This window comes from Salarias fasciatus, chromosome 16 (assembly GCF_902148845.1).
Source record: "Salarias fasciatus chromosome 16, fSalaFa1.1, whole genome shotgun sequence".
Classification (NCBI taxonomy): Eukaryota; Metazoa; Chordata; class Actinopteri; order Blenniiformes; family Blenniidae; genus Salarias; species Salarias fasciatus.
Genome location: NC_043760.1, coordinates 1,053,128 through 1,080,580, shown reverse-complemented (window position 1 = coordinate 1,080,580; position 27,453 = coordinate 1,053,128). Strand labels below are relative to the sequence as shown.

Genomic DNA, 27,453 nt, shown 5'->3' with positions numbered 1-27,453 from the left:
TAAAACTCGAGCTGTGAGCCCACGCTGCCCGGAGGCGGAGCTGCATCCTGATTGGTCGTCGCTACGCGGCGCTCTGTTTCCCACCAGCTCTGCTGATGTGAGACGTGTTCAGGAGGAACAGTCCTGTTTTCTGCTTTCAGCGCGAACTAATGAGCAGTTTGGAAGTTTGAGTCCAGTGTCGTCAACAAGAGCTGCAGCGTCGATCACAAACAACCGTAAATATCCAGAAGACTGCCGGAACTCTGAGGGACGGAGTGTTTCCGTCAACGGCGCTGAGCCGACCACATGGAGCTGCTGCAGCTGGTCGGCCACAAGGCCACGAGGGACCAGGACTGGTCCAACAGGAGGCGGCATCTGGTCAGAACTGGTTTACCTGGTCAGAACGGGGTTTATCTGGTCAGAACTGGTTTATCTGGTCAGAACTGGTTTACCTGGTCAGAACGGGGTTTATCTGGTCAGAACTGGTTTATCTGGTCAGAACTGGTTTACCTGGTCAGAACGGGGTTTATCTGGACAGAACTGGTTTACCTGGTCAGAACTGGTTTACCTGGTCAGAACTGGTTTATCTGGTCAGAACTGGTTTACCTGGTCAGAACGGGGTTTATCTGGTCAGAACGGGGTTTATCTGGACAGAACTGGTTTATCTGGTCAGAACTGGTTTACCTGGTCAGAACGGGGTTTATCTGGACAGAACTGGTTTACCTGGTCAGAACTGGTTTATCTGGTCAGAACTGGTTTATCTGGACAGAACGGGGTTTGGATGGTGGACAGGTGTTAACACGGCCGCCATGTTGGGACGGTGCACCGATAAAGTGAATACGTTTCCCACAAACACGTCTTCCAATAATTCAAGACAGGCTTTCTACGTTAGGGTGGCTTCATGTTTAGACTTTGGTCATTTTCAGTTTCAGCAGTTTGACAGATTTAAAGAGAACCAGAGAGAACCCTCTGAGGGTCAGGACTACAGCCTGAGGCAGGGTTTCACCAGTCGGGCCCACTTGAGGTGAATTTGGGCTTTTTGTGGCCCATGGATGAAAGAGTGTTTGACTCTCCTGAGAGCGGAGCTACAGCCGGTGTTTTTGGTGTTTTATTGGATTATTGAACGTATTGTTTTTCATTGGAGCTCCTCCTGTTCCTCCCTGTGCCGCTGTCCTCTGCTTGTTGCTGGTTCAGGTTCGATCGGAGTCTCAGCGGTCTGAGGTGATCAGGGACCTGAACCCTGCTCAGATAACGGCGTCTCTGGCAGTGAGAGCTGCTCGGCCGCCAGCAGGGGGCGACACGGCGGCAGGACAGGGCAGTGACCACGAACACAAAGAAAACCTTCATTCTACAAACAGGTTCTCAGCCCGCCGCCTGGTATAAAAGGAGTCATTACAATCGTTCTCTTCCAGTCATGCTTTTCGACACACACACCGTGCTCAGCGAAAACGCCGCTCTGCTTCCCAGAGGCTGACCATCAGCCCGGGCTTTTTTTGGTCGTCCGAGAAGCGGATGATTATTTTCTCACAGCTTGAAACTGAATCTAGGTCATGATCTGATGAGGCCGTGGCGCCGATCGCTCCGTCTTCCTCTCATCGGACGTGCAGGAAGCCGCGTTGCTCGGGTCGAGGGTCTCCGCCGCCGGCGTCTCCGGTCGAGGGTCTCAGGAGCGCGTCTGGTTGGTGTTGATCATGATGTTGGGCAGGGCGTTGCGCCGCCTCCTCCAGGTGCCCAGGTCCCGGGCGTACCTCTTGATCTGGTGGAACCACTGCTGCGTGCGGGACTTGTCGGAGGCGCGGAAGACGAAGGCCTCCCGCCGGATGTCCAGCACCTCGAAGGTGTCGTCGGCGTCGGGGTCGGCGGACACCACGCAGTTCCCCAGCCGGATGGGCTCCCTCAGCACCGCCAGCTTGCCGCTGCTCTTGTCCTTGATGAGGACCAGCACTCCGTCCCGGACGCTCTCCGGCCCGCCCTCGCCCTCGCCCTGCGCCCCGGGCTCGCCGCCTTGCCCCGCCGCCTCGCCGGCCCGCCGCGTCCGCACCATCAGCAGACTCTGCACGTTCTGGAACTTGAGGGCCTTGCTGCCCTTCTTGAGCCACTGGCCGTCGGCCGGCTGGGACAGCTGCAGCGGCCCCTCCATGACGAAGCGGGTGTTCTCCCGCGCCCAGCCCACCGTCTTCATGGACACCTCCCGCATCTCGATGTTGATGACCTCGCGGTTCTTGCGGCTGTCGCGGCGGAAGGAGCGCAGCGACCAGGCCACCCCGTTGCCCTCCTGCCTGGTCTTCATGTTGATGTGCTCCAGGTGGGACTCCACCCGGCTCTTGGCCTCGCGGAGGCGGCCGTGGTCGGGGTGGGACTCGGGCGTGACCTTGATGATGCGGCTCAGCAGCAGCGGGTACTTGGTGACGCGCTGGAGCGGCGCCATGAGGAAGGAGCGCAGGTTCATCCGCCGCAGCGCCGTGTTGTCGTTCTGGGAAACGTCCAGGAAGATCCTGAAAGACAACATTCAGGGACGGCTCGTTCATTTCAGCAGGGTTCAGCGTTACACGGCAACATGAGCACGTTTGGCCAGCAGGTGGCGCTGCTGGCTACACGATTCCATGGGACAGAGTCACATTTTCAAAAAGTTCAACCTTGGGACTGTGGAAATTTACTGTTTCACTATTTTCTGTTCCATTCTCTGTGATGGGAAAATGCAGCTTGTGACTCATAACCTCGCTCGTCTAATGAGACGCTAATGTTCATGCAACGACTTCTGAGTGTCTCTGTGCAGAAAGACAACTCCTTCTCAGGCCCGGAGCGGCTGTGCCGGGACACCGGAGGACACCGGATCCACATCAGTCCAACCAGACTGACGGCTGCTGGAGGACAGACGAGGGACACAGAGGACCAGAATTCTGTCCAGAGGCTTCGCTCAAATAAAGAGTGGTCAGCGCTGGAGCTCTGCACTGGGACTCGCTATTTCTGCTCTCAGTCTGGGATCCAAGAGAGAAGCTGTGAGGTTGGAGGAGCAGTCGGAGGAGGGGAGCCCGGCCGGCACCGGGGGGAGGACCACCCCGTCCTCGACAGGACAGAGACCCAAACCCCGAGCAAAGTGCTGCGTTTTCACGTGGAAACGGCGCCTGAGATGAGAAGTCGACTGTTCGGGGAGAAACTGCCGCTGTTCCGTCTATAAATGTGAATCATTGCATCTGAGCTCTGAAAATAGACCTGGGTGTTGAATAAATGATGGCTCGCTGTCTTTCCGTTAAGAATCCCGCCTGGCGGGGACAGGAGAAGGCTCCCAGGGCAGCGGGGGGGCGGGGCCTACCTGAGCAGCTCCTTCTCCTTCTCCAGGGCGTTGAGCATGTTGACCGAGCTGCTCTGCTGCAGGCAGTACGTCTGGAAGGCCGGCAGCATGCTGACGAACTCCAGGAAGATCTCGCCGATGTAGACGGTCAGCAGATCCTCGTCCCCCTGCGAACGAGTCAGAGCGGCGTCAGCTTCATCACAGAGACGCAGAGAGCTCACCGCAGAGGCTGCAGTTGGCGCCGATCAGCTCCTTTCCCTCGTTTGCGTATTTGTAATCTTTCTCTCAGTTTGTAAAGACAATAAATGTTTCCGTTCCTGCTTCTGAGCCTCAGCGGCGCCTTTACCTCCAGACAGGCCTCCTGCCGGAGGAGACGGAGGAGGACGGTCACCTGGTCGAAGGCCTGGTCCACGCCGTCCTGCAGGTGCTCGGTGAAGCGCTCGTTGACGTCGATGAGCTCCTGGACGTTGGCGAACACCACGGCGAGCTGCTCGGCCGTCAGCAGGGCGGCGCTCTGCATGGGGCAGTAGAACTCCTCCCGGATGATGCGCAGGTCCTCGCCGTAGCTGGACTCGGTGTTGAGGAACTCCAGGATGGCCTCCTTGCGCTCGGTGCGCAGCTTGCAGCAGCGCTCGCACATGCGCTCGCCGCGCTCCCGGCAGCCGCAGTCGGGACCGGGCCGGTGGGCGTCCCAGGCGGACGGCCTCTTCCAGGACCGGGACAGGCCCGGCCCGATGCCGCTGTCCGCCCGCTCCACCTCGGCGCCGCGGCCCCTCCGGTGGCGGCGCGGCTCGCCGTCCTCCTCCTCGCGCTCGTCGCTCAGCCCCACCACGCCGCTGTCGGCGCTCAGGCTGCTGATGGTGCTCCAGCGGTGCCGGCCGGACCGGGACGCGCCGGGCCGCTCCTCGCCGGGCCGCTCCTCGCTGGGGGGCTCCGAGCGGCCGCGGAGCGCCGCCGGCGCTGCGGGGGGACAGGGAGACGGGCCGCATGAATTCATCCCCACAGCCGCTCTGATGGACCGACGTCCCGCCGGGACCGTGGACCCGGGTCTGCTGCCAGCGCTGCTCAGAACCACAGTCTGGACCACCTTTCACCAAGACACACCCAGAACACACACACTTCACCCAGAACACACACTTCACCCAGAACACACACGCTTCACCCAGAACACACACACTTCACCCAGAACACACGCTTCACCCAGAACACACACTTCACCCAGAACACACATGCTTCACCCAGAACACACACTTCACCCAGAACACACATGCTTCACCCAGAACACACACTTCACCCAGAACACACACGCTTCGCCCAGAACACACACATTTCACCACAGAGAGAGAGTGTGTGTGTGTGTGTGTGTGTGTGTGTGTGTGTGTGTGTGTGTGTGTGTGTGTATATCAGACTGAATGAACCCTGACGGTTGGAGTCCAGAGCGTAACGACAGGCCTGAGAGTCACTTCCTGTTGCGGCTGTCCGGGTCAGGATGGATTCAGACGCTTCATCCAAACCTCTGACAGTGGAAGTCTGACCGATTCACTGCTGGCAGTGGAAGGACAGGGAGTGCGGGGTTCTCACCACTGTCCCGGTCCCGGACTCGGTCCCGGTCCCGGTCCCGTTCCCGGCGGTGGCTGTGGATCCGGGCGGCGGCGGCGATCTTCATCTCCAGCTGTTTGCGTTTGGAGGCGTCGGCCGGCATGGGGTCGCTGTAGTGCGGCCGCAGGCGGACCTCGCGCTGCGCTCTCAGCGAATCAGCCGGCTCCAGCGCCGCGTCCAGGCTGGAGCGCCGGCAGGCCGGGCCGGCGAGCTGCACACACACACACACACACACACACACACACACACACGTGAGTCACTACAGGTGGGAGTGGGGCAGAGCTGAGGGCAGGAGTCCTGCAGACCCCCCATCGTGTTCTGGATGCCGGAGGAAAGAGGAGCACTGAGTGCACAGGGAGAACATGCAAACCCGGCAGGACCTCAATCACTGAATCATGTGACCCTCAGAACAATGTATCAGAATACAGTCAGCTCCAGACCGAGCTCACTATGACCGGTCCGGGGTCCGGGGTCAGGGGTCAGGGGTCAAACACAGCTGCTGCAGGAGAACCAGAGGACACCCTGGTCCTGCTGATAGAGCAGTGACTCTGTTCCTCTGGAGACCGTCACCCACGAGGACGTACGTGTGTGTGTGTGTGTGTGTGTGTGTGTGTGTGTGTGTGTGTGCGTGTGTGTGTGTGTGTGTGTGTGTGTGTGTGTGAACGTAGCAGTTCCACTGGTAGAAGTGCTCAGCCGGTTCAGACGTGTGTGTTGGAGGAAGCGTCCCTGTGGCAGTGGGATGCAGTGGTTTGTCGCTCTGCAGCTCCTATGCAGGGTCCTCGGTCTGAGTCCGTCCTGCTGCCCCCTGCTGGGATTTCTCGGTACTGAGCAGCAGCGGTTTGGTTCCATCTGGACCAGATCCAAACCGAGAGACTGGAACCTCGCTGTTTCATTCTGCAGCTGAATCCACTGACACCAGTCACAGTGCAGCAGTGGTTCGCTCTCTCTCCTCATGGGGACACGGTTCCTGGTTTGAGTCTGTGCTTCGGAGACTTTTCATGTTTTTTAAACGTACTTTCCTTCCACAGTGAAACAACGAGCCTCTGGGTCTGAATGCAGGATGGAGGAACCGGTTCATCCCCAGGAGCAAGATGGCCGCACAGTATGAGGCAAAGAAAGTGTAGAACCAGGACTCCACTGAAGCAGGACCGGGACCGGGATCGGGGAGCCCCGCAGGACCGGGACCGGGACCGAGGAGCCTGGGTTCTAACCTTCACACAGCAGGGCAGACACTCGCCTCCTGAATGACCCTGAAGTGTGTTTGTGGACCGAAAGTAACGGAAGCCCAAACAGGGGGGGCAGAGCCTCAGAGGCCGACCCCAGGGGCTGCCCTGCAGATCAGACCCTCAGCATCAGAGCCGGGGTCTGAGCAGCAGGCATCCCGGCGGGGGGGGGGGGGGGGGGGCAGAGCAGAGCCGCATCCCCGCAGCCTCACCGGGGAACGGGCACGGTGCGGAGCCTCCGTGTTGCGCATTCAAGCCACGACCGAGAGAGAAGCGCGAAGCGGACAAACCTGGACGCGGACGCCGCTCCTCCTCCTCCGGTTCCTCCCGCTCCGCGGCCGCAGAGAGGAGGCGGCTGAAGCCCGGAGAGCCGCTGCAGGAGCGGGGGCTCGATCCGCTCCGTCCGCTGGCTTCACCGCATCCTGCCGCCGCCGTGAGACCGCGCGCTGGGAGCAGTGTGTGTGTGTGTGTGTGTGTGTGTGTGTGTCGCAGTACCCTTGCTCGTCTCAGTCCTCCTTGAATGCCGATGGATGCATGTTTCTGTACCGAGGAGCGCGGGGGGGGGGGGGGGGGGGGGGGGGGCTCGGCCGACACGTTCCCAGAGAAGAAAAGCCTCCTTACGCATTCTCCCGCGTCCTCTCCTCCTCTTCCTCCTCTTCCTCCTCTTCCTCCAGCAGGCTCCTCGTCGCCAGCCTCCGCTCCGCAGGCCGTTGCCGACGTTGCCATGGCAACGGCGGAGGGATGACAGTCGGGAGAGGGGGAGGTGACGTCACAGCCGCTGTGCCGGTCACGTGACAGCCTGACGGGGGCCTCGGAGATCTCTGCACTGCAGCTGGAGGGAGTGGGGGGGGGGTTAGAATTCTGTCATTCACTGCTACTCTTCTAACTTCCTGTCAGGCCTCCTCCCATCCCCGTCACCCCCACCCCCACCCCCACCCTCACCCTCACCCCCACCCCCACCCTCACCCTCACCCCCACCCCCACCCTCACCCTCACCCTCACCCTCACCCCCGTCTCATTCAGGCCTCGTTTACACGACAACAGGTTCCAGAGGAAACGCAGCACTCCGCAGTGCTGGCTCTTCTCGTCACTTTTTGAAAACAGCCCTTAAAGTGAATTTTTGGTGAACCTGCTCTGGCTGCACACGCTCAGTCCAGCAGCAACACATCTCCACTGGAAACACTGCAGACGGGTAGCCCCGCCCTCCAGACGGGTAGCCCCGCCCTCCAGACGGGTAGCCCCGCCCTCCAGACGGGTAGCCCCGCCCTCCAGACGGCCTCTCCATGCTCAGGGCTTCATGGGGAAACAGTCTGGTACCGCGCCGATTGAATCTGACTTCTGCCCGGCAAACTTCTGCCGGGCCAATCGCAGCCCACGAGAGGCGGGAGTTAGCGATGTGTCATAGTATACCCCCCCCACCCCCACCCCCCACACCAAAACAATCATGGTGGCGGCCGCAACACAGCAAGGCTTCACCACGGCTCTGTCTGAAGCTTTGAACGAACTGAATTTGGCTCTGAAACCACAGCAGGAATCTGCTCTGAAGGCTTTTCTTTAACCCCAAATTCCACCGGACGCCAAAGCGCCGCGCCGCGTCCCAGAAACGACGGATCACCAGAACGGAGGCGCGCGCCACGGCGCTGGTGATTTGCTTCAGGTCGCCGCTTCTAAACGGCGCTGCGCTCCCGGTGTGCGTTAACTTCAGGAACAAGATGCGACGCGTCGCTTAAGCGTCCGGTGGAATTTGGGGGTAAAATGGACGTAAAACTCCACGCCATGATCTCATGTTTTGGACTACAAAACTACTACAACGGAGCGCTGCGTACGTCGCGTTGTCATTGCGTCACAGCCTCGTTCCTTGGATTGGTTCTCTCTGCTCAACAGTCCCGTCTCTCGTCAGCCTGTCTGAAATGAAGCCCCCATGGCGCCGTGCCAGACTGTCTTGTTGGAACACATGAGGTCAGTCTGGCATGCCAGGCGAGCAAACGGGCTCAAGGCGCCACCTACTGGTTCAAACTGGTATTATTCACAGCGAAACTAGGACAGGACAGTCTGGCGTCGCCGTCAGATTCACGCCAAAACACCTCAGACGCCGTTTGGTTCCACCGTGTGAACAGACACCTGCAGCATGGAGTCCAGCGCTCTGGAGTCCAGCGCTCTGGACGCTCTGGAGTCCAGCGCTCTGGAGTCCAGCGCTCTGGACGCTCTGGAGTCCAGCACTCTGGATGCCCTGAGTCCAGCGCTCTGGAGTCCAGCGCTCTGGAGTCCAGCGCTCTGGATGCTCTGGAGTCCAGCGCTCTGGATGCTCTGGAGTCCAGCGCTCTGGATGCTCTGGAGTCCAGCGCTCTGGATGCTCTGGAGTCCAGCGCTCTGGACGCTCTGGAGTCCAGCGCTCTGGATGCTCTGGAGTCCAGCGCTCTGGATGCTCTGGAGTCCAGCGCTCTGGATGCTCTGGAGTCCAGCGCTCTGGAGTCCAGCGCTCTGGAGTCCAGCGCTCTGGATGCTCTGGAGTCCAGCGCTCTGGAGTCCAGCGCTCTGGATGCTCTGGAGTCCAGCGCTCTGGAGTCCAGCGCTCTGGGGCCTGCAGGGACCTGGTGCTGCTCCTCATTCCTGACTCAACATGTAAACACGCCTCTGTGAACAGGACCAGCAGTGACTCCCTGCTGATCGGCTGATCTTCACCCTGAAAGACTTCCAGTGGAAACACCTTCGATTGCTGAAGCTCTTGGTTTTATTGCTACAATGGCTCCTAAATACGCTTTAATCCCAGCAGAGAGGGCGAACAGCTGATGACCTCTGAACCCTTTCATATCTGAAGAACTCATGTAAATTCAAGGTTAATATGGGAAGCATTGATTAGTAGCTTTAAACGGACAAAAAATCTTTTAATGTTGCTGTAAAGAAACAAAACTGCCAACTGTAAAATGTGCTTTTTGAACCCAGCAGTGCACAGATGAAATACTGCAGCAGCAGTTCCAGAGAGGATTCCTGCTTCGCTCAGACTAAAGGTGTTTGTGTTGTTGTTTGTTTTTAATGGGCTCACGAGATCAATAGAGCCAGGGGTCAAAGGGCACCACAGAGCGAGAGGCTGTAAATTCCCCAAATATTGACTTTCTTCTTTAGTGCTGCATGGTAGACTAGCGGTGTGTGTGTGTGTGTGTGTGTGTGTGTGTGTGTGTGTGTGTGTGTGTGTGCGTGTGTGTGTGCTTGTACAGCTATATGTTGCGAGGACCTTTTGTGAGGACCATGGGTTTATAACCTTACAAGTGAGGACATTTTTGCCGGTCCTCACTATTCCACAGACCTTTTTTGGCCTTTTTGAGGTTCAGACTGGATTTCTGGTTTAGGGGTACAGTGAGGTGGAGGTTTAGGTCAGGTTTAGGGTCTGGGTTCGGGTCTGGGTTCGGGTTAGGCATTAGTTTTTGATGGTTAGGGGGAGGGGCTAGGAAATGCATTATGTCAATGAATGTCCTCACAACATATAGCTGTACAAACGTGTGTGTGTGTGTGTGTGTGTGTGTGTGTGTGTGTGTGTGTGTGCTCCTGGTATGGATCCACCGAGCTCACACAACCCAGCTCTCCCTTGGTGTCACTCACACAGGAAGCTGAGTTTAAAGGAGCGGTGATTCGGCGGTCGGCTGCCAGGACGGCGGTTTCACCACCGAAACAAGCAGCAGCGCCCACTGCTGGCCAGACTCGCTCACTGCATTGCTCAGCCTGCCTGCGGTTTCCGTGGAAACAAACGCGTTTTCAGAATACCGCCGTGAAAACGGCAAACCGTTTCTGAGACCGCCCAGGACCGACGCCTGCTCCGACTCGCAAAATCATTCCTTTCTTCATAAAACACAGCGAGATACCAAATAACATTCCAACACTTCCAAATCAATCAAGGCAGCCGATTACCAATCAGCAACGGCGTCTTTGACTCCGAATCTGAGCAACCAACACACACACTTCACGTTTTAAAGTGAGACAAACGGCCTTCCTGGGAGGTGGACGTTCTAGAAGCTTCTGGTAGCAAACAGCATTATTTAGAAATCAGCTCTAAAAAGAGATTTGTCTTTTTACTACAGCAAGTGGAAATTTTTCACATTTAAGAAGCAAAAGTCAGAGAAACAAGCGAGCGGTGAACATTTAATCTCCGCTAGTTTTGACCATGCTCGGCTTCATTTCCCCGAGGCGACTGAGGAGGAGCAGGAATTAACCCCACGGCTCCACTGCAGCGTTAAAATACGTCCTTCTGTCTTTCCAGCACTTTGCAGAGAGAGCCTGCTCTTCAACTAGCAGCAGGAATTCAATCAGCGTCCAGACGTCCACAGACAGCTGAGACACGAGAGGACGGCTGAGACGCCGCGGCTCTGCAGCTTCCGGTTATTCTCTGCTTCCATATCGGCCGTCGCAGCAGGATGATGCATGGCGAGCAATAACCCGGAGACGTGACGGACCGCCGCTCGGCGCCGCCGTGTGACGCCGCCGTGTGACGCCGCCGTGTGACGCCGCCGTGTGACGCCCCAAAGAGCCCGGCCGCCACTTTTACTGACGCAGGTGTCACCGGAATGAGTCGATATCTTCCTCTGAGCGAATCGTCTGACCGAGTCCGATTGATGAGACGGATGAACAGATCGGAGGAGAGCCGGCTCTGCTCTGGGCCCATCAGCCCCCCAGGCGTGATGATATGAAAACCGCAATGAGACCGCGGCTTGCCGGCGCCACCGCCGCCACCACTGTCACCACTGTCACCACCGCCGCGCTCAGGAGGCCGGCGGGACGCACAAAGAAAGACAAGCCAGACCCCCAAGGGCGCATAGATCACAGAATGCTGCCAGCTCTCATTAAAACACCCACAGAAGAGATCCGGGGGGGGGGGGGGGGTGGGGGGGGTGGGGGGGGGGGGGGGGGGGGCGCTGACGGAGCGAGGGGATGGGCCTCATCAAGCACCTCCTCTGGGTTCACGGTCTGATACCTGCACTGAACCACAGTGCTGTAAAACACAACCAGGTGTTTTGTTTATCAGAATGAAGAACAGCAGAGAGACTGACGGGTCGGCAGGTCTGTCTGATGCTGCCAGTCGTCCAGAGTCCTGCCCACAGTGCCGTTGAGCCAAACACAGTGAGCTCTGACAGCTGTGATCACACTGACTGAGATAAATCAATAAGACCATGGAGGAAACACACACACACACACACACACACACACACACACACACACACACACACACACACACACTCAGAGCAGTGTGATCTCATCTGGAGGATCAACAGGATTTAGAACCGACAATTTGAGGTAATCAGAAGGAAAAACACCAGATGAAGAGAGAGAGGAATCAGGCCCAGACTGCTGGGTGTGTGTGTGGCGCTGGGCGACACACACACACACACACACACTCACACACACTCACACACTGTTCTGCAGCACGGTGACATTACTGATAATGACCCATCGGTCCGGTCTGGAAGCGTTCTACTCTGGATCCCCAAGTCCTGAACTTTAAAGGACCTATATCATGCAAAATCCACTTTTTTAGGGTTTTTAGCCCCAAAGTTGAATTCCCTTAAAAACCACCCCAAAATGTTATTTGCCTTCTTCCATGCATGTCTGAGTAATCTCTTCAGTCTGCTGCTCTCTACAGCAGCCCCTCCCTTCGGGTAGAAAACAGCTCGTTTGAAACTCTTCAAATCTAACTTGTCACAAAAGCTGAACTCCTCCCACCACTCTTCCCCCCCCCGCCCAGGCCCTCGGCAATCAGCGTTGCTGCTTTTTGTATCTCCGATTACGGAGATAAACTTTAACCGTCGTCTGAAAGCAACAATCAAGCAGGAGCAAGAGTCTGGAGGGTCTGAAGGGTCTGGAGGGTCTGAAGGGTCTGGAGGGTCTGAAGGGTCTGGAGGGTCTGGAGGGTCTGAAGGGTCTGGAGGGTCTGGAGGGTCTGAAGGGTCTGAAGGGTCTGGAGGGTCTGAAGGGTCTGAAGGGTCTGGAGGGTCTGGAGGGTCTGGAGGGTCTGGAGGGTCTGCGCTTGGTGAGTTTCTAACAGGAAAAGACGTTTTCGCGTGTCTTTGCATGTAGATAAGCTAGCACTAAAGAGCTAAAGCTAACCCTTAGAGAAGCTAACGCAGCTTCGATTGGTTGAATTAGCTGTCAGTCAAAGTCCACAGGGGGAGAGGCGGGACTTCAGTGAAACGGAGCATTTTCTCTGCCGGGTTTCAGAATTAACCTCCGAAAATCTTTTATTTCACACAAAATGACTTTTCCTTAGCGCCAAAAATAAACTATTACCATGTTAATGCCAATAATAGGGTTTGGACGAGCTAAAAAAGCAGGACACAGGCCCTTTAAAGCAGGACGGTGAGGTTACTGCAGGGCGTCTGAGACGCTTCGGAAGCAGGAAGCTTCTTCCCGTCTGACGGACTGATTTTACTGACCACAGTTTTTCACTGTTTTTCATCTCAAGGACCTTTAAAAGAATGTTTCATAAACTTCATCTTCGACTGTTCAAAACCTACAAGCGCAGAAGTGAAGACGCAGTGGAGCTGTGGACGACTGTCTCCGGGGACCTGCTGATCGTCATCGACACTGCGGTGTCGGTTCCCTTCAGGTCCACCACATCAGTCCACCACATCGGTCCACCACATCGGTCCACCACATCAGTCCACCACATCGGTCCACCACATCGGTCCACCACATCGGTCCACCACATCGGTCCACCACATCGGTCCACCACATCAGTCCACCACATCGGTCCACCACATCAGTCCACCACATCGGTCCACCACATCGGTCCACCACATCGGTCCACCACATCGGTCCACTGCATCAGTCCACCGCATCGGCCCACCACATCAGTCCACCACATTGGTCCACCACATCGGTCCACCACATCGGTCCACCACATTGGTCCACCACATCGGTCCACCACATCGGTCCACCACATCGGTCCACCACATCAGTCCACCACATCGGTCCACCGCATCGGTCCACCACATCGGTCCACCACATCGGTCCACCACATTGGTCCACTGTATCGGTCCACCACATCAGTCCACTGTATCGGTCCACCACATCAGTCCACCACATTGGTCCACCACATCAGTCCACCACATCGGTCCACCGCATCGGTCCACCACATCGGTCCACCACATCAGTCCACCACATCGGTCCACTGTATCGGTCCACCACATTGGTCCACTGTATCGGTCCACCACATCGGTCCACCACATCGGTCCACCGCATCGGTCCACCACATCGGTCCACCACATCGGTCCACCACATCAGTCCACCACATCGGTCCACCACATCGGTCCGCTGTATCGGTCCACCACATCGGTCCACTGTATCGGTCCACCACATCGGTCTACCACATCGGTCCACTGTATCGGTCCACCACATCAGTCCAACACATCGGTCCATCGCCACGGTCCACCACATCGGTCCACTGCCACGGTCCACCACATCGGTCCACCACATCAGTCCACCACATCGGTCCACTGTATCGGTCCACCACATCAGTCCACCACATCGGTCCACCACATCGGTCCACCACATCGGTCCACCACATCGGTCCACCACATCAGTCCACCACATCAGTCCACCACATCGGTCCACTGTATCGGTCCACCACATCAGTCCACCACATCGGTCCACCACATCAGTCCACCACATCGGTCCACCACATCGGTCCGCTGTATCGGTCCACCACATCAGTCCAACACATCAGTCCACCACATCAGTCCACCACATCGGTCCACCACATCAGTCCACCACATCAGTCCACCACATCAGTCCAACACATCGGTCCACCACATCGGTCCACCACATCGGTCCACCACATCAGTCCACCACATCGGTCCACCACATCAGTCCACCACATCGGTCCACCACATCGGTCCACCACATCAGTCCACCACATCGGTCCACCACGTCAGTCCACCACATCGGTCCACCACATCGGTCCACCACATCGGTCCACCGTATCGGTCCACCGCATCGGTCCACCACATCAGTCCACCACATCTGTCCACCACATCGGTCCACCACATCGGTCCACCACATCAGTCCACTGTATCGGTCCACCACATCGGTCCACCACATCGGTCCACCACATCGGTCCACCACATCGGTCCACTGTATCGGTCCACCACATCAGTCCACCACATCGGTCCACCACATCGGTCCACCACATCGGTCCACCACATCGGTCCACCACATCGGTCCACCGTATCGGTCCACCACATCAGTCCACCACATCGGTCCACCACATCGGTCCACCACATCGGTCCACTGTATCGGTCCACCACATCAGTCCACTACATCGGTCCACCACATCGGTCCACCACATCGGTCCACTGTATCGGTCCACCACATCAGTCCACCACATCGGTCCACCACATCGGTCCACCACATCGGTCCACCACATCGGTCCACCACATCGGTCCACTGTATCGGTCCACCACATCAGTCCACCACATCAGTCCACCACATCGGTCCACTGTATCGGTCCACCACATCAGTCCACCACATTGGTCCACCACATCAGTCCACCACATCGGTCCACCGCATCGGTCCACCACATCGGTCCACCACATCAGTCCACCACATCGGTCCACTGTATCGGTCCACCACATCGGTCCACTGTATCGGTCCACCACATCGGTCTACCACATCGGTCCACCACATCGGTCCACCACTTCGGTCCACCACATCAGTCCACCACATCGGTCCACCACATCGGTCCACTGTATCGGTCCACCACATCAGTCCACTGTATCGGTCCACCACATCAGTCCACCACATTGGTCCACCACATCAGTCCACCACATCGGTCCACCGCATCGGTCCACCACATCGGTCCACCACATCAGTCCACCACATCGGTCCACTGTATCGGTCCACCACATCGGTCTACCACATCGGTCCACTGTATCGGTCCACCACATCGGTCCACCACATCGGTCCACCGCATCGGTCCACCACATCGGTCCACCACATCGGTCCACCACATCAGTCCACCACATCGGTCCACCACATCGGTCCGCTGTATCGGTCCACCACATCGGTCCACTGTATCGGTCCACCACATCAGTCCAACACATCGGTCCATCGCCACGGTCCACCACATCGGTCCACTGCCACGGTCCACCACATCGGTCCACCACATCAGTCCACCACATCGGTCCACTGTATCGGTCCACCACATCAGTCCACCACATCGGTCCACCACATCGGTCCACCACATCGGTCCACCACATCGGTCCACGACATCAGTCCACCACATCAGTCCACCACATCGGTCCACTGTATCGGCCCACCACATCAGTCCACCACATCGGTCCACCACATCGGTCCACTGTATCGGTCCACTGTATCGGTCCACCACATCAGTCCACCACATCAGTCCACCACATCGGTCCACCACATCAGTCCACCACATCAGTCCACCACATCAGTCCAACACATCGGTCCACCACATCGGTCCACCACATCGGTCCACCACATCAGTCCACCACATCGGTCCACCACATCGGTCCACCACAACGGTCCACCACATCGGTCCACTGTATCGGTCCACTGTATCGGTCCACCACATAGGTCCACTGTATCGGTCCACCACATCAGTCCACCACATCGGTCCACCACATCGGTCCACCGTATCGGTCCACCGCATCGGTCCACCACATCAGTCCACCACATCGGTCCACCACATCAGTCGACCACATCGGTCCACCACATCGGTCCACCACATCAGTCCACCACATCGGTCCACCACATCAGTCCACCACATCAGTCCACCACATCAGTCCACCACATCGGTCCACCACGTCAGTCCACCACATCGGTCCACCACACACATCGGTCCACCACATCGGTCCACCGTATCGGTCCACCGCATCGGTCCACCACATCAGTCCACCACATCCGTCCACCACATCGGTCCACCACATCAGTCCACCACATCGGTCCACTGTATCGGTCCACCACATCAGTCCACCACATCGGTCCACCACATCGGTCCACCACATCGGTCCACTGTATCGGTCCACCACATCAGTCCACCACATCGGTCCACCACATCGGTCCACCACATCGGTCCACCACATCAGTCCACCACATCGGTCCACTGTATCGGTCCACCACATCAGTCCACCACATCGGTCCACCACATCGGTCCACCACATCGGTCCACTGTATCGGTCCACCACATCAGTCCACCACATCAGTCCACCACATCGGTCCACTGTATCGGTCCACCACATCAGTCCACCACATTGGTCCACCACATCAGTCCACCACATCGGTCCACCGCATCGGTCCACCACATCGGTCCACCACATCAGTCCACCACATCGGTCCACTGTATCGGTCCACCATATCGGTCCACTGTATCGGTCCACCACATCGGTCTACCACATCGGTCCACTGTATCGGTCCACCACATCGGTCCACCACATCAGTCCACTGTATCGGTCCACCACATCGGTCCACTGTATCGGTCCACCACATCGGTCCACCACATCGGTCCACCGCATCGGTCCACCACATCGGTCCACCACATCAGTCCACTGTATCGGTCCACCACATCGGTCTACCACATCGGTCCACTGTATCGGTCCACCACATCGGTCTACCACATCGGTCCACTGTATCGGTCCACCACATCAGTCCAACACATCGGTCCACTGCCACGGTCCACCACATCGGTCCACCACATCAGTCCACCACATCGGTCCACTGTATCGGTCCACCACATCAGTCCACTACATCGGTCCACCACATCGGTCCACCACATCGGTCCACCACATCAGTCCACCACATCAGTCCACCACATCGGTCCACTGTATCGGTCCACCACATCAGTCCACCACATCAGTCCAACACATCGGTCCACTGCCACGGTCCACCACATCGGTCCACCACATCAGTCCACCACATCGGTCCACCACATCAGTCCACCACATCAGTCCACCACATCAGTCCACCACATCGGTCCACCACATCGGTCCACCACATCGGTCCACCACATCGGTCCACTGTATCGGTCCACTGTATCGGTCCACCACATAGGTCCACTGTATCGGTCCACCACATCAGTCCACCACATCGGTCCACCACATCGGTCCACTGTATCGGTCCACCACATCGGTCCACTGCCACGGTCCACCACATCAGTCCACCGTATCGGTCCACCGCATCGGTCCACCACATCAGTCCACCACATCGGTCCACCACATCAGTCCACCACATCGGTCCACCACATCGGTCCACCACATCAGTCCACCACATCGGTCCACCACGTCAGTCCACCACATCGGTCCACCACATCGGTCCACCACATCGGTCCACCGTATCGGTCCACCGCATCGGTCCACCACATCAGTCCACCACATCTGTCCACCACATCGGTCCACCACATCGGTCCACCACATCAGTCCACTGTATCGGTCCACCACATCAGTCCCACCACATCGGTCCACCACATCGGTCCACCACATCGGTCCACTGTATCGGTCCACCACATCAGTCCACCACATCGGTCCACCACATCGGTCCACCACATCAGTCCACCACATCGGTCCACCACATCGGTCCACCACATCGGTCCACCACATCGGTCCACTGTATCGGTCCACCACATCAGTCCACCACATCGGTCCACCACATCGGTCCACCACATCGGTCCACTGTATCGGTCCACCACATCAGTCCACTACATCGGTCCACCACATCGGTCCACCACATCGGTCCACTGTATCGGTCCACCACATCAGTCCACCACATCGGTCCACCACATCGGTCCACCACATCGGTCCACCACATCGGTCCACCACATCGGTCCACTGTATCGGTCCACCACATCAGTCCACCACATCAGTCCACCACATCGGTCCACTGTATCGGTCCACCACATCAGTCCACCACATTGGTCCACCACATCAGTCCACCACATCGGTCCACCGCATCGGTCCACCACATCGGTCCACCACATCAGTCCACCACATCGGTCCACTGTATCGGTCCACCACATCGGTCCACTGTATCGGTCCACCACATCGGTCTACCACATCGGTCCACCACATCGGTCCACCACATCGGTCCACCACATCAGTCCACCACATCGGTCCACCACATCGGTCCACTGTATCGGTCCACCACATCAGTCCACTGTATCGGTCCACCACATCAGTCCACCACATCGGTCCACCACATCAGTCCACCACATCGGTCCACCGCATCGGTCCACCACATCGGTCCACCACATCAGTCCACCACATCGGTCCACTGTATCGGTCCACCACATCGGTCTACCACATCGGTCCACTGTATCGGTCCACCACATCGGTCCACCACATTGGTCCACCGCATCGGTCCACCACATCGGTCCACCACATCGGTCCACCACATCGGTCCACCGCATCGGTCCACCACATCAGTCCACCACATCGGTCCGCTGTATCGGTCCACCACATCGGTCCACTGTATCGGTCCACCACATCGGTCTACCACATCGGTCCACTGTATCGGTCCACCACATCAGTCCAACACATCGGTCCATCGCCACGGTCCACCACATCGGTCCACTGCCACGGTCCACCACATCGGTCCACCACATCAGTCCACCACATCGGTCCACTGTATCGGTCCACCACATCAGTCCACCACATCGGTCCACCACATCGGTCCACCACATCGGTCCACCACATCGGTCCACCACATCAGTCCACCACATCAGTCCACCACATCGGTCCACTGTATCGGTCCACCACATCAGTCCACCACATCGGTCCACCACATCGGTCCACTGTATCGGTCCACTGTATCGGTCCACCACATCAGTCCAACACATCGGTCCACCACATCAGTCCACCACATCGGTCCACCACATCAGTCCACCACATCAGTCCACCACATCAGTCCAACACATCGGTCCACCACATCGGTCCACCACATCGGTCCACCACATCAGTCCACCACATCGGTCCACCACATCGGTCCACCACAACGGTCCACCACATCGGTCCACTGTATCGGTCCACTGTATCGGTCCACCACATAGGTCCACTGTATCGGTCCACCACATCAGTCCACCACATCGGTCCACCACATCGGTCCACCGTATCGGTCCACCGCATCGGTCCACCACATCAGTCCACCACATCGGTCCACCACATCAGTCGACCACATCGGTCCACCACATCGGTCCACCACATCAGTCCACCACATCGGTCCACCACTTCAGTCCACCACATCAGTCCACCACATCAGTCCACCACATCGGTCCACCACGTCAGTCCACCACATCGGTCCACCACACACATCGGTCCACCACATCGGTCCACCACATCGGTCCACTGTATCGGTCCACCACATCAGTCCACCACATCGGTCCACCACATCGGTCCACCACATCAGTCCACCACATCGGTCCACTGTATCGGTCCACCACATCAGTCCACCACATCGGTCCACCACATCGGTCCACCACATCGGTCCACCACATCGGTCCACTGTATCGGTCCACCACATCAGTCCACCACATCGGTCCACCACATCGGTCCACCACATCGGTCCACCACATCAGTCCACCACTTCGGTCCACTGTATCGGTCCACCACATCAGTCCACCACATCGGTCCACCACATCGGTCCACTGCCACGGTCCACCACATCGGTCCACTGTATCGGTCCACCACATCAGTCCACCACATCAGTCCACCACATCGGTCCACTGTATCGGTCCACCACATCAGTCCACCACATTGGTCCACCACATCAGTCCACCACATCGGTCCACCGCATCGGTCCACCACATCGGTCCACCACATCAGTCCACCACATCGGTCCACTGTATCGGTCCACCACATCGGTCCACTGTATCGGTCCACCACATCGGTCTACCACATCGGTCCACTGTATCGGTCCACCACATCGGTCCACCACATCAGTCCACTGTATCGGTCCACCACATCGGTCCACTGTATCGGTCCACCACATCGGTCCACCACATCGGTCCACCGCATCGGTCCACCACATCGGTCCACCACATCAGTCCACTGTATCGGTCCACCACATCGGTCCACTGTATCGGTCCACCACATCGGTCCACTGTATCGGTCCACCACATAGGTCTACCACATCGGTCCACTGTATCGGTCCACCACATCGGTCTACCACATCGGTCCACTGTATCGGTCCACCACATCAGTCCAACACATCGGTCCACTGCCACGGTCCACCACATCGGTCCACCACATCAGTCCACCACATCGGTCCACTGTATCGGTCCACCACATCAGTCCACCACATCGGTCCACCACATCGGTCCACCACATCGGTCCACCACATCAGTCCACCACATCAGTCCACCACATCGGTCCACTGTATCGGTCCACCACATCAGTCCACCACATTGGTCCACCACATCAGTCCACCACATCGGTCCACCGCATCGGTCCACCACATCGGTCCACCACATCAGTCCACCACATCGGTCCACTGTATCGGTCCACCACATCGGTCCACTGTATCGGTCCACCACATCGGTCTACCACATCGGTCCACTGTATCGGTCCACCACATCGGTCCACCACATCAGTCCACTGTATCGGTCCACCACATCGGTCCACTGTATCGGTCCACCACATCGGTCCACCACATCGGTCCACCGCATCGGTCCACCACATCGGTCCACCACATCAGTCCACTGTATCGGTCCACCACATCGGTCCACTGTATCGGTCCACCACATCGGTCCACTGTATCGGTCCACCACATAGGTCTACCACATCGGTCCACTGTATCGGTCCACCACATCGGTCTACCACATCGGTCCACTGTATCGGTCCACCACATCAGTCCAACACATCGGTCCACTGCCACGGTCCACCACATCGGTCCACCACATCAGTCCACCACATCGGTCCACTGTATCGGTCCACCACATCAGTCCACCACATCGGTCCACCACATCGGTCCACCACATCGGTCCACCACATCAGTCCACCACATCAGTCCACCACATCGGTCCACTGTATCGGTCCACCACATCAGTCCACCACATCAGTCCAACACATCGGTCCACTGCCACGGTCCACCACATCGGTCCACCACATCAGTCCACCACATCGGTCCACCACATCGGTCCACCACATCAGTCCACCACATCGGTCCACCACATCAGTCCACCACATCGGTCCACCACATCGGTCCACCACATCGGTCCACCACATCGGTCCACCACATCGGTCCACCGCATCGGTCCACTGCCACGGTCCACCACATCAGTCCACCGTATCGGTCCACCGCATCGGTCCACCACATCAGTCCACCACATCGGTCTACCACATCGGTCCACTGTATCGGTCCACCACATCAGTCCAACACATCGGTCCATCGCCACGGTCCACCACATCGGTCCACTGCCACGGTCCACCACATCGGTCCACCACATCAGTCCACCACATCGGTCCACTGTATCGGTCCACCACATCGGTCCACCACATCGGTCCACCACATCGGTCCACCACATCGGTCCACCACATCAGTCCACCACATCAGTCCACCACATCGGTCCACTGTATCGGTCCACCACATCAGTCCACCACATCGGTCCACCACATCGGTCCACTGTATCGGTCCACTGTATCGGTCCACCACATCAGTCCAACACATCGGTCCACCACATCAGTCCACCACATCGGTCCACCACATCAGTCCACCACATCAGTCCACCACATCAGTCCAACACATCGGTCCACCACATCGGTCCACCACATCGGTCCACCACATCAGTCCGCCACATCGGTCCACCACATCAGTCCACCACAACGGTCCACCACATCGGTCCACTGTATCGGTCCACTGTATCGGTCCACCACATAGGTCCACTGTATCGGTCCACCACATCGGTCCACCACATCGGTCCACCACATCGGTCCACCGTATCGGTCCACCGCATCGGTCCACCACATCAGTCCACCACATCGGTCCACCACATCAGTCGACCACATCGGTCCACCACATCGGTCCACCACATCAGTCCACCACATCGGTCCACCACATCAGTCCACCACATCAGTCCACCACATCAGTCCACCACATCGGTCCACCACGTCAGTCCACCACATCGGTCCACCACACACATCGGTCCACCACATCGGTCCACCGTATCGGTCCACCGCATCGGTCCACCACATCAGTCCACCACATCCGTCCACCACATCGGTCCACCACATCGGTCCACCACATCAGTCCACTGTATCGGTCCACCACATCGGTCCACCACATCGGTCCACTGTATCGGTCCACCACATCGGTCCACCACATCGGTCCACCACATCAGTCCACCACATCGGTCCACTGTATCGGTCCACCACATCAGTCCACCACATCGGTCCACCACATCGGTCCACCACATCGGTCCACCACATCGGTCCACTGTATCGGTCCACCACATCAGTCCACCACATCGGTCCACCACATCGGTCCACCACATCGGTCCACCACATCAGTCCACCACATCGGTCCACTGTATCGGTCCACCACATCAGTCCACCACATCGGTCCACTGTATCGGTCCACCACATCAGTCCACCACATTGGTCCACCACATCAGTCCACCACATCGGTCCACCGCATCGGTCCACCACATCGGTCCACCACATCAGTCCACCACATCGGTCCACTGTATCGGTCCACCACATCGGTCCACTGTATCGGTCCACCACATCGGTCTACCACATCGGTCCACTGTATCGGTCCACCACATCGGTCCACCACATCAGTCCACTGTATCGGTCCACCACATCGGTCCACTGTATCGGTCCACCACATCGGTCCACCACATCGGTCCACCGCATCGGTCCACCACATCGGTCCACCACATCAGTCCACTGTATCGGTCCACCACATCGGTCCACTGTATCGGTCCACCACATCGGTCCACTGTATCGGTCCACCACATAGGTCTACCACATCGGTCCACTGTATCGGTCCACCACATCGGTCTACCACATCGGTCCACTGTATCGGTCCACCACATCAGTCCAACACATCGGTCCACTGCCACGGTCCACCACATCGGTCCACCACATCAGTCCACCACATCGGTCCACTGTATCGGTCCACCACATCAGTCCACCACATCGGTCCACCACATCGGTCCACCACATCGGTCCACCACATCAGTCCACCACATCAGTCCACCACATCGGTCCACTGTATCGGTCCACCACATCAGTCCACCACATCAGTCCAACACATCGGTCCACTGCCACGGTCCACCACATCGGTCCACCACATCAGTCCACCACATCGGTCCACCACATCAGTCCACCACATCAGTCCACCACATCAGTCCACCACATCGGTCCACCACATCGGTCCACCACATCGGTCCACCACATCGGTCCACTGTATCGGTCCACTGTATCGGTCCACCACATAGGTCCACTGTATCGGTCCACCACATCAGTCCACCACATCGGTCCACCACATCGGTCCACTGTATCGGTCCACCACATCGGTCCACTGCCACGGTCCACCACATCAGTCCACCGTATCGGTCCACCGCATCGGTCCACCACATCAGTCCACCACATCGGTCCACCACATCAGTCCACCACATCGGTCCACCACATCGGTCCACCACATCAGTCCACCACATCGGTCCACCACATCGGTCCACCACGTCAGTCCACCACATCGGTCCACCACATCGGTCCACCACATCGGTCCACCGTATCGGTCCACCGCATCGGTCCACCGCATCGGTCCACCACATCCGTCCACCACATCGGTCCACCACATCGGTCCACCACATCAGTCCACTGTATCGGTCCACCACATCAGTCCACCACATCGGTCCACTGTATCGGTCCACCACATCAGTCCACCACATCAGTCCACCACATCGGTCCACCACATCGGTCCACCACATCGGTCCACTGTATCGGTCCACCACATCAGTCCACCACATCGGTCCACCACATCGGTCCACTGTATCGGTCCACCACATCAGTCCACCACATCGGTCCACCACATCGGTCCACCACATCGGTCCACTGTATCGGTCCACCACATCAGTCCACCACATCGGTCCACCACATCGGTCCACCACATCAGTCCACCACATCGGTCCACTGTATCGGTCCACCACATCAGTCCACCACATCGGTCCACCACATCGGTCCACCACATCGGTCCACTGTATCGGTCCACCACATCGGTCCACCGCCACGGTCCACCACATCGGTTCACCGTATCGGTCCACTGCCACAGTCCACCTCCATGGTCCACCGCCTCTGTCCACCGTATCGGTCCACCTCCACCGATTGGTGTCCAACAGCGACTCAGCAGTTTCCTGTGAGCAGCTCTGACTGAGGAATCGAGCCAAAACACCAGAGTCCGACTGACGAGAGGAGCAACGCAAACCCTCCTTTCTCCTGCAGAGGGCGTAAACCCGCAGGAGCCTGACCTTCTGACCTTTCCCTCTTTCCATACCATCAGTCTTGAAATGGTATGTTTGTGTTGTCGTCTGGAGTGACCTTTGCACTGAAACTAAAGTTTTGCTTTGCTGTGCGATAAAAACATCTGGAATTTCACACAACTCAAGAATTCACATACAAAATCACGACAATTTGAGCACAAAGACAGTTTTAGTGAAACGTGCTGCAAAAAACGGTGAAATTTCTCTTGTAGCCGTTTAATTCTGCATGTTTTTCCAAACCCAACCTGACAGCACGGCTCTCAGGCGAATGCCAGCTGGTTTTGGCAGTGAGACAGGAGGACATGCTGACCTCTTCTTGATGAGGTCCAGCGCCGAGCCGATCAGGCCGTCCCTCATGCGGTAGATCTTGGCGCCGTAGCTGGACAGGTCGGTTCCGTCCAGCAGCAGCGCCGGGCAGCAGCTGGACCGGTCCGGGTTCTGCCTGCAGGGCGGGAAGGGGGCCGAGCCGGGGGGCTCCAGGCTGCCGCGCCTCCGCCTGCCGCCCCCGGCCCCGCCCCCGGCCCCGCCCCCTCCGGCCTGCGGCTGCAGCGGCGAGCGCGGCGACGGGCCGGTGCGGATGGGAGAGTCGGTGCCGGTGCCGGAGGCGCAGGAGGACGAGGGACTCACGGTGCTGTTGTTGGAGGACAGCTTGTCGGAGGCGAGCGTCTGCAGACCCTCGTCGCTGCTGCAGGTCCGCTCGCCAGACCCCCCCGCCTCAGGCAGGTCCCCCCTCCACCCCCCCCGCCTCGGGGGGGGTCGGTCCGGTATCCTCACGGTCCGGGTTCCCGGAAATCTCGGGAGTGGTGGTGGACCCCTCCCCCTGTGGCCCCTCCCCTTGTGGCCCCTCCCCCTGTGGCCCCTCCCTCTGCCTCATCTTCTTGAACTCCTCGAAGGTGGGGATATGCAGGCGCCCCACGGGCGGCCTGCGGCGCGCTGGCGCCGCCCCCAGCCCCGCCCCCGCCCCGCCCCTGGGACTGGCGATGCTGTCAGTGGTGTAGGACGAGGGGAGGGGCCGGGGGGGGCCTGGGGGGTTTTCCGCCGCCAGGTTGGGGCTGCTGTTCTGCCGCCGGAGCTGCAGCCGCCGCAGGACTTCCTGTTTGAGATCGTGGTGGCTGGTGATTCGCGGCCCGGACCCCGGGGTCACCTGGGGCCGCAGTGGGAGGGGCTTCAGGGGCTCCACGGCGGACCTGGCACTCTGGAGGCGGAGCTTCTCCCTCAGGCCCCTCCTGGCGTCCCATTCGTCGACAGCAGCTGGAAAGAGCAGCTGGGGGAGGAGCGGCAGGTCCTTCCGGGGCGGGCCGTGTCGGGGGTAGAAAGCCAGGCTCTCCGGGTTGGGGAGCAGCCCGTGGCCCCCGTCCGGCGGCCCGTCGTACCAGTGGGTGGAGCAGGCGTAGCGCAGAATCAGCTCGCTGTCCAGGCTCCTGTAGGGGGCAGCACTGAGCGCCAACAGGCCAGAGTCTGCCGCCGGGTTCCAGCTGAGGTTCTCCATACTCCTGTACGGTCGGCCGCCGCTTCCCGGGTGGACGGGGGAGTCGGGCGCCGGCCCCGCCCCCGGCCCCGCCCCCCTCCGGGCCCTGCCGGCCGGAGCAGTACCTCAGACCCAGGGTGGTGAGCAGGGTGCTGCTGCTGCACCGAGCCGTGAGCGGGAGGGCCGCTCCCGGGTAGGCGGGGCAGTAAGGGGGGGCGGGGCTGCGTGGGGGGAAGGGCGCCAGCGGGTCGGGCGACGGGGGAGGTCGGCGATGCAAGGCTCCATGCCGACGAGCGGGCGCAGCCGGAGGGAGGCGTGGCCGGCGGGGGAGCCGGCAGCGGCGGAGGAGCAGCCGGATGGGTCGTCACATGGTGGGCGGGGCTTCACGTCTGGCATGGCCGTGGGCGGAGGGCGCCGCCCTCAGACCGGCAGGCGGGTCGGAACATCTGCAGCCTGCAGGGACCGAGACACGCTTCATTAGAGCCGGTTCACTACTGAGACCCCACTGAGACCCACTCAGACCCACTGAGACCCCACTCAGACCCCACTGAGACCCCACTCAGACCCCACTGAGACCCCACTGAGACCCCACTCAGACCCCACTCAGACCCCACTGAGACCCACTGAGACCCCACTGAGACCCCACTGAGACCCCACTGAGACCCTACTGAGACCCCACTCAGACCCCACTCAGACCCCACTGAGACCCCACTCAGACCCACTGAGACCCCACTCAGACCCCACTCAGACCCCACTGAGACCCCACTGAGACCCCACTCAGACCCCACTCAGACCCCACTGAGACCCCACTCAGACCCCACTGAGACCCCACTGAGACCCCACTCAGACCCCACTGAGACCCCACTGAGACCCCACTCAGACCCCACTCAGACCCCACTGAGACCCCACTCAGACTCACTCAGACCCCACTGAGACCCCACTCAGACCCCACTGAGACCCCACTCAGACTCACTCAGACCCCACTCAGACCCCACTCAGACCCCACTCAGACCCCACTCAGACCCCACTCAGACCCCACTCAGACCCCACTGAGACCCCACTCAGACCCCACTCAGACCCCACTCAGACCCCACTCAGACCCCACTCAGACCCACTCAGACCCCACTCAGACCCCACTGAGACCCACTCAGACCCTACTGAGACCCCACTCAGACCCCACTCAGACCCCACTCAGACCCCACTGACCGTCTGCTGGTCCTCACCGGGGAAAGCTCCCTTATTAACATATTACTATCATTATTATTATTATTACTACTATTAATACCGTATTGGCACGAATACAGGAGCACTCTGATTATAAGACAACCCAGAGTTTGCAAATATAATTTTGTGAAAATAAAAATATGTTGAAGACAATAAGGTTACTTATAAAACAGTTTCTTATTTTACAAATATT

At 58.5% G+C, this 27,453-nt stretch overlaps 1 protein-coding gene across 1 annotated transcript; it reads right to left on the bottom strand.

The window, feature by feature from the left end:
* Positions 1–1,642: 1,642 nt before the first annotated feature.
* On the bottom strand, positions 1,643–26,432 carry arhgef49 (Rho guanine nucleotide exchange factor 49). The gene is made up of 9 exons (XM_030112122.1): positions 26,332–26,432; positions 26,060–26,257; positions 25,381–25,989; positions 24,879–25,253; positions 6,715–6,925; positions 4,853–5,081; positions 3,663–4,231; positions 3,293–3,438; positions 1,643–2,474 (listed from the first exon to the last, which is right to left on the bottom strand). The coding sequence occupies exons 1-9, from the start codon at positions 26,430–26,432 to the stop codon at positions 1,643–1,645; spliced, it is 3,270 nt and encodes a 1,089-aa protein (XP_029967982.1).
* Positions 26,433–27,453: the final 1,021 nt, after the last annotated feature.

Coding starts and splice junctions, on each gene's coding strand:
- arhgef49 (XM_030112122.1), bottom strand. CDS start 26,432: ATGCCAGACGTGAAGCCCCGCCCACCATGTGACGACCCATCCGGCTGC. Junction 26,258..26,331: donor GCCTCCCTCCGGCTGCGCCC/GCTCGTCGGCAT, acceptor CCCCCCACGCAG/CCCCGCCCCCCCTTACTGCC. Junction 4,232..4,852: donor AGTCCGGGACCGGGACAGTG/GTGAGAACCCCG, acceptor GTCCCCCCGCAG/CGCCGGCGGCGCTCCGCGGC.